Source organism: Ceratina calcarata, unplaced genomic scaffold, assembly GCF_001652005.2.
Source record: "Ceratina calcarata isolate Rehan_Ccalc_2016 unplaced genomic scaffold, ASM165200v1 scaffold167.2, whole genome shotgun sequence".
Taxonomy (NCBI): domain Eukaryota; kingdom Metazoa; phylum Arthropoda; class Insecta; order Hymenoptera; family Apidae; genus Ceratina; species Ceratina calcarata.
In genome coordinates, this window is record NW_017138027.1 from 66,234 (window position 1) to 74,684 (window position 8,451).

An 8,451-nucleotide genomic window follows, 5' to 3' on the forward strand; every position below is an offset into this window, starting at 1 on the left:
CAGTATAATATATATGCGTGTTTGGACTAAACAATAGGTTATCGTATTTCCAATATGGCCGACGAGTGGAAGGCGCAAACAGCAACGCAGTTGAACACACTGCAAGAACACAATTTATGTTTTTACATCATGATTATAATAACCTAAAAACGCCGACGTACAAATTAGGCGTTTTCCGTCTATTGTGTAAACTATAGTAATAAAGATAGCTGGAGTTATGTAAACTTGGCAAAATCGCGGTAATTAACAGGAATTTGCGTGCAAATGACAAACGATCGATACAATAGATACGCGGATATTGTTATCGACAACTCTAAGTGTATCTGTACACATGTGTACGTAAATAGTAGGGAACGCTCGTTAATCGAGCGTGCTTACGCTTCGGATTGATACGCATTTTCCGCGTGGCTGCGTACGCGTGTAAAGTTCAACGACGAATTATTACAGTTTATATTATTTCTCAATATTTCTGATGAAACGCGCGTGATAACGATTATTAAAATGATCGTTTGCGTAAATGTTGGTTGCAAAATTTAATTGTTATTTTCAGTAACATTACACTGCATGCTCGTTTAATTTAGTTTTTATTACTTCGATTTCATGAAATATGCGGTTTATTAATGTATAAATACCTTGTAATTAAATAACGTGTAATATCTGTTACATGCACGCGTGGACCAGAATAATCTCACCTGTATAAAGGTAAGACATTAATTATGAAACGTATTTAAAGCTGCATGCAATGCTACGAGAATTACATTTCTCTAAAGGGATCTTATGGGTTAATTAAATTCATTAACACCACGCCACGATTTAGATAATCAATTCCTTAGTCTTCACGAGCAGCTACGAAATTAATCAAACGTTCTTTGAAGATAGTAAAGCATTAACGAAGAACTAAGTTAAAAAAAAGTCTTTCAAAAAATTATTTACAATTTTACGTCGACATTTTCGTTTCATAACAATTTTCAGTTTATAATAGCCTGCATTGAATGTATTATGTTAGTATTACGAATTAGAACAACTTGGTAGAAATCATAGTTTGCTTGTTAATTGGATCGTTTAGTTATACTGTGACTCGGCGATGTGCAGCATAATTATAAACTACGGATTTAATAAACGAGGCTGATTCCTAGTTAAATGGTTTCTGTATCATTTTGCGAGCAGATGCGAATTAAAGCTAATTCATGTGGATAAATACTGCCGGAAGCTTTTGTTCATTGTTTGCAAAATACATTTTGCTTTATTTAGACTGAAAACGCTGATTTACTAAATGTATAAACTGATCTTATAGACGCAGAATAGTCAATTCGGCCATTTTTCAATGATCAACTGCTGTCGCCATCTATCTATAAGACTTCACTGTTTTTCTTGATTTTCCTACCTACTATTTTTAGTAAAAGACCTATTGTTGCATTATTTCAACTCGCTACTTTTAATTCTTATGGCAAACTTGTGAATTGGAAGCTTATACCTAACCTCTTAAACGCTATAATGGAGATACACCGGTGTTACGTGAAAAGTGCGTAACTTATTGACTATACAAAATGACTGAAATAGTAGATATCCTTCCTGCTTTCAGTCACAAATCCCAGAAGCAATTCATCGTCCTGTAAGTCATGTATTATACGTTGATATAAAAGGGGAACTTATTCTGTTGCAGACTGAAACATCATTGATGTACGACGCCGTGCATCTGTTCGCGAAAGCGTTGCACGATCTGGACACGTCCCAGCAGATCGACATCAAGCCATTATCCTGCGAATCCACCGACACCTGGCCGCACGGATACTCACTGATAAACTACATGAAAATCGTAAGTACCCCATGTAGCCCAAAACTAGTGTAAAATAGTCCGGATCCGGGCCAACGCTCCCGATTCGTGGATCGCGCTAACCGAGCGCTCTGATTGGCCGCGGTTTTTTGTTAATAACTCCTCAACCACGCCACGGACGACTTTTTCGCTAAGGAAAATGTTGTTCAAAATCACGTCAGGAACCTTCCATTTCAATATTTTACACTAGTTTTGGTACATCCTATATACCTTCGTTCACTATAACGTATGAAAACTGTATTTTGCATGGTCGTCTCTGTTCGACTGAATTGAACTCCTCGCGTTATTTCCACGATTGTCCGCGGTGGAAATGTTCAAAAGAGCGAATTGGCGCACAGTACAAGGAAAAAAGAGGAAATTCTATTGAAGCCTTAATCCTATCGCGATATCGTTGGGAGAGTTCCAATTGAAAACGAGTCGAACGATCAGGAAACGATGGGAATCGAACGGCCTATGACGTAACTGGCAAACGGAGGGGTGCTGCGGGGTGGGAGGACCCGCGACGGGAATTAAGTTAGCAGGTTTTACTTGCCGCTTTCGAAACTGCAGCAATTTTTTTAAACCCCCAATCCCCACCTCCCCCCTCCCGGGTTTACGGAAACGCTTTCCTGCAACGGCGCGCAGCGTCTCGCGGGATCGTCGCAACCTCGTTTAAACTGCAGCCGAAGCTTATTCGCGCTCGCGAGGCTATTAGTTAATTTCCTGTGATCAAAGAACAATTTGTCGTTCTAAACGGTATTTACGAGGCGCGACGCAAAGAAAATGGAGCCCGAGAACGAGCAGAGAACGAGCAATGGAAGACAAAAAGCGAACAAACATCGGCTGCACTTACATAAGTACAAATGGACTCATCTCCGTTAATAGACGCGTTCTTTCGCTCCGAGGAAAAAAAATAGACAGATGCATCGTGAGACAATTTTCGGCTCCGTTTCTTATCAGTGTTAAATGAAGATCGTTTCTTATATCAAGATGGAAATTATTCGAATTGCCGGGAAGAGCGTAAAGGCACAGGCTGTGAACGAGCGACGGCCTAATTGCTCGGCCATGTAATTAGAGGCTCGTTGATCGCGGAAATGGCACGGAACCCGAACGCACCGGGACAAAAACGTAATCAGTGCGACAACGTTGTATACGTTTATCGATAGTAATCTCGCAGCTGGTCGCGGTCTCCGGTAACGCGGAGAAAGAGGTGAGGAGAGCGCAATAAATACAATGTAGGACGGTTTATCGGCGGACGTATCTCGGCGCGGAGGGTTGCGAATTAATTCCGGCAAATTATAGACCATCGGTCCCGACCTGTTCCGGCAGCGTAATAAGCCGTTATATCGATATGCTTAATCCTGAATGGCTCTCTTGCTCGCTAACGAGTACTCGCGGATGCGGGCGAATCGATCCGGGAAACATTGTGGCCCGTGGAGACGGACGACGACTTCCTTCTGTGCGTCCGTGATTGTTTCGTCGAACAATGGGAAGTTACCCCGTGGGTTAAACGAACCCGTCGAGCCCGTTGACAAATTATGGCTGCTGGTTTTGCGACCATGAATCCGCCACGACGTCCGACTGGCAGCTACTGCGAGATCGACGTAGGCCGAGTAATTCCGCAGTTTCACTTATCAGATTTTCCTTACGAACGACGTTCCAGGAGGTCCGTTAATCAAGTCCGTTCTGCTTCGAACATCGTAAGAGGCAAGCAGTTGATTGCCCTGTTTCAACGAATCAGGCTTCACCCTCTAGGTCTTAAACCTGTGGACATTTTATTCGCGTCTAGGACCTCTGCTAGCTTCAGGGGTCTCGGCGTCGAGTTCATGCAAGGAGGCCAATGAGCTCAGCTCTGACAAGGATATTTGCTGTGATAGGGTTGAGAATGTTAGGAGAAGATTGCGTCGGTCTCTACTTGCTCCTTGTACCTCGCTTGCTTAAGGCTTTACTCATGGTTAATATCATGATGTAAAAACATAAGGTGTGTCCTTGCGCATCCATTTGAACATCCATCTGTACACGGACACTTCCACTCGTTGGCCATTTTGGATTTCTAACCAATCACACTTCATATTAAAACAGAGCGAATTTTAAAATCGTAAACATGTCAAAAATTAGGTTCTCGGGGAGTAATATATGTGCGTGTTTGAAATAAACAATAGATCATCGTACTTCCAATATGGCCGATGGGTGGAAGGCGCAAACAGCGACACATTTGAACACGCCGGAAGAACACACCTTATGTTTTTACATCATGGTTAATATNGCTCGATTGGCGCGAGCTACCAATCGGGTGCATCGGCTCGGATTCGGACTATTTTACACTAGTTTTGGGCTAGTAAATTTTTTCATAAGGGGTGTCATTTTCGAGAAAACAAAGTACACATTTAATAAAGTATTATTATTATTATTATATTATGAAATAGAAATACGTTAGGTTAGGTTTCGAGAAACGAATCTCAGCTTCTCAATTAAATATAATGAACGGTTTCCAAGATCGTTGAAGTCGGTACTCAGATCGTTTTGAGCCATAAGCGAAAAGTTCTCCATTGGTTAGTAACCAGGATTTAGCTACGAGTGGACAACGGGCACTTCCGGCAAACCGTTGCCGAGATAACGAGACTTGAAGTTCCAATGGTTGTTGCGCAACGAGTAGTCTTAATTGGAAACAGAAAAATGTTCGGGAAAAACAAATAAATTCTCTGGGTTGAAAATATCGATTGGGTGATGATTCGACTGTTGGAAAAAATGACTGGTTCCTCGTCGCACGTAACAACCGGTGCTAAAATCTGATTACCTCAGGGATGTCGTGCCAATAACGGCGATAATTATTTTTTATCCTCGGCTGTCCTCGTTTTTTTTTTTTTTTTTCCCCATCCTACCGCTGAGTGAAAACGCTAATGACGTCCTGCGAATTCGCACTCCCGGGTAGCGCGATAATGATGTCTGCTTATACAGAAAATAGTATTTCGGGTCCGACAACGTCGGTGTTATTTTTCATTTTACTAATTAACCGGGGGCATATACTTAACCAACTGCTCCGGGGATTCGGCCGCTGAAAATCCGTATCAAAGCTGCGAGCTGGTTATTACGCCAGCAACGGCCTTTCCCGCACGATTTTTCTCCACCTAATTAATCCGAAAGTCCAATTTGTCGGTATTCGGCATTGCGATCGGCGTTTCGTTACAGCGCGGGTAAATCGAGATGTTTCACCGTCGATCAACGGAAGTCGGGACGGAACAAAACGAAGGACCGTGTCGGCATATATGTACAGCGTTGATTTTGAGTTTAATCGTGCGACGCGCTCACGTGACCCGTTGATTAGAACTAGTCACCGAGAATTTCGTGTTTAATTACAACGGGCACCCCAGTTACGCAAACATGCAGTTCATATTGCGGAGCGGAGCACCCACTGCCAGCGCGATCAGCTGCAGTCGCTATCTCGAATTGCCCTCGCCTGTAAATATTGAGCAGCATCCCGACGAGCACACGAGTGTCCCGAGGGAGTGACGCCACGTACTCGAACGCTTGCCAATTCTTACTCAACTCACTTATCATAACTGCCACTTTCGATCTTATACTACCATCGTTTCCATTCTCAAATCGTCTTCCTTGTCTTTCTTGAGGTAATTGTCAATGTATAATAATTTGTTGTCGCCAGGTCGAAATGGCGGGGCTGACCGGCATCATTAAATTCGATCACCAAGGATTCCGTTCTGACTTTATTCTGGATATCATCGAACTGAATAATAAGGAGGGACTCAAGAAAATTGGCACGTGGAACAGCACGAAGGGCATCAATTTCACGAGGAGCTACAAGGAAGAATACACTCAAATCGTTGAGAATCTTCAGAACAAAACGTTCATCGTCACGACCATATTGGTATGTAAATCAAATCTTAAATGCAGTCAATCGATAGAAATAATTGTATTAAGAGGCTTTACCAGTTTGACTAGAATTTAGGTCATTTTTGGGAATTTTTTTAAACATTATGGATTTGCTTATAAATGAACAGCATTTCAATGAAATCATTGAAAATTACTATTAATATTTGGAATAATTCTTATTGATTCAAAGCTAAATTATTCTCACTGTTCATTTCAATCCAAATTGTTGTCACATTTTATTTTCATGTTATTTTACGTTCCTCTGACCATCGATATATTTTTATATTTATTTATTATATACAATTAATATAATGTCAATCCAAATTATTGTTTCTCGTGACATTTTATTTTACTTTTGTATTTATTTTTCTATATAATTTTGTCACTCACAAACCCGCATTGAAATGAATAAACAAATGAACAAAACATTTTTGTACCTTTTTTTTATCCATTCGAAAATGTTACCTTAAGGAGGTTGGGTAGATCACTCGCGGGGCAGACGGTGAGAGGGGTAGTCCTATGCTTATACATGGGTGCTCTATCGTGATACCAACCTTAGATAAAACAATTTGAATTCGTTAAATATCGTATTTATCAATGAATTTACAAAGAAATTAGTATCAAATAACTTTTTTTAGTGTTAAGAATATAAACACGTCCTCGCGATAGACATAAAAGTTAATATTATTGAATTAAAAATATGTTTCATTGAGTTGGATCAGTTATACGTGAGAATCCTATTAATATCTTCCCTTTTCGTTCAATTATCTAAACAATTACATTGTAAATTCGCATTTTTCTTCTTTCAAATTGTTAAAAAATGTTCGAATATTCTATTACACTTTAACTCTTAACGATGTTACCATTTTTAAAAACTGTATTTTAGAATAATGACAAGATTTCTTGTATCTCCCATAAGAGCTCGTGTATAAGGATATAAGTTTGACATAGATTTATTTACAAACTACGTTGTCAATCGTTGTGAAACTTTCACACAATATTTTTCATGCTTCTACTAGTAGATTAAAATAATTTTCAAAACAATTTTATCATGTTCATTCCAGTACCCAACCTCCTTAAATCCTCCGCTTTTAATTGTACTCATTCGCCAGTGAATCTCATCAGCACAGAAAATTTTCTTAGACAATATTATTCGTGAAACGGCGCGCGGCAAGATGGAAAAGCCTGCACTCACGAGAACGTATTAAAATAGGCAGAAATTGGTGGTGAAACAAAGATCGGGCACACGGCGGACGTTAAACTTTTAGAGCCGGTAGTCAACTTTCAAAAGTAGCTGCAACGTTTCCGGGATGGTTTCAATCATCTAAAGTGATTTGCTGAAATCTCCGACCCTTATCTCTCATCCGGTTCCTCCAGTGCGGATTTGAAAAATTTTCCTCTCCTCCGGGTGCTCAACCGTAGCGGCCGCGTAAATCATTCGCGTATCGTTAAAATCCCGACTGTTTGTTTTTCCGGAATGAAAAGGAAACAGAAACGGGAGTTGAACGAACGCGGCGCGGAAGCGAGAAACTTGCTTCTCCTTTTTCGCCCGCCTCCCTCGCCAGCTCGTTAGCTTTTTTCCCTCTCCGTTTCTCCACCCCCCCCCCTCTGCACCTTCTCTTTTATCCCGCGGAACCGTTCTTCTGGGGGACCAGAAGAAAACCGGTGGAAGCCGGAAACCGGGCGCCGCCGCCGGGGATACGCGATTTAATTGAAGTTTTCACGTCGGACCGGCCAACCGCGTTACTTATTCTCGCGCTAATTGCGACGACAAGTAATACACTCGCCGGCGAACGTATTAACTGGCTGGAAGTTTCCTGGCTGGGAGAAGTGTCAGTCGGATGAGGGTGTCGAGTCTCGCGGTGCGCGGCGACGAGATAAGGGTGCTCGAGACCGACGGAGAAGACGCGCCGCGCCGTTGCCGCGCCGCCTGAGGAAACTTAAACATTCTAACGCCCGGCCTCTTTAAACGCTCTAAGCGTTCTATATTTACGACGGTATTAATCGGATTTACCCGCGAACGTGCCTGAATAACGGCTCGGGTTAATTCGCCGGGGCTCACTCGAAAGTCCCGCTCGAGTTTCTCTCACTCAGCCTTAGTGGCTCTCGTTAACTTCGGCATTAGATAACTCGTAAACGTCATTGTCCGTGATCAAATTTTCTAACTTTCCGACGGGCTACAACTGAAGTCGGTTTCATTGCCTCTCGAGTTTAATCATCATACTTAGAGGCCGATAGTCAGAGTCGTTACTTATATTTAAGATCGCCTTAAGCATAAGGTAGCTCGCTATTTCGGTATCAAGAGAGGATTTATCTTAAAATAAGAATATGAAGTGAAAATTTCATTATTAAATATATATTATCATTTGTACATTCATATATTTTAATATTATATTATAAAAATGTATAAACAAAGTAAAATAAACAACTTTGTACCGTTTTCGTCAGTTACTGCGTATTCCATGCGGCGGCCATATTGGCTACTTAAAATAAAATAAACGGAGATAAAAGGAACAGAAATCTATTCAAGTTAAAGTTAATTTCCACTTTCAATTCTCCTTAACTTACCTCCTTTCAACACGAAATACGATTAACGAACGAGACAATATGGCGGTTACAAGGAAGGCCATGAAGTTGGCTGCGTAATAACACAGCTTACGTATTTCCACTTGCGACGTGGTTAATTTTTGTAAATTCGGCCGCGCAAACGTCTGTCACAATTAATTTGACGCTCTTCAGAAATTCCACGT

The 8,451-nt window shown here is 41.2% G+C and overlaps 1 protein-coding gene across 1 annotated transcript in view; it reads left to right on the forward strand.

The window, feature by feature from the left end:
- Positions 1-8,451, forward strand: part of KaiR1D (Kainate-type ionotropic glutamate receptor subunit 1D) — a 42,073-nt gene that overhangs the window by 21,113 nt on the left and 12,509 nt on the right. Inside the window, exons 3-5 of the mRNA XM_026810689.1 lie at positions 682-702; positions 1,664-1,816; positions 5,475-5,696. Of these exons, the coding sequence (XP_026666490.1) occupies positions 682-702; positions 1,664-1,816; positions 5,475-5,696 (396 nt within the window). The remainder of the gene's footprint in view (positions 1-681; positions 703-1,663; positions 1,817-5,474; positions 5,697-8,451) is intronic.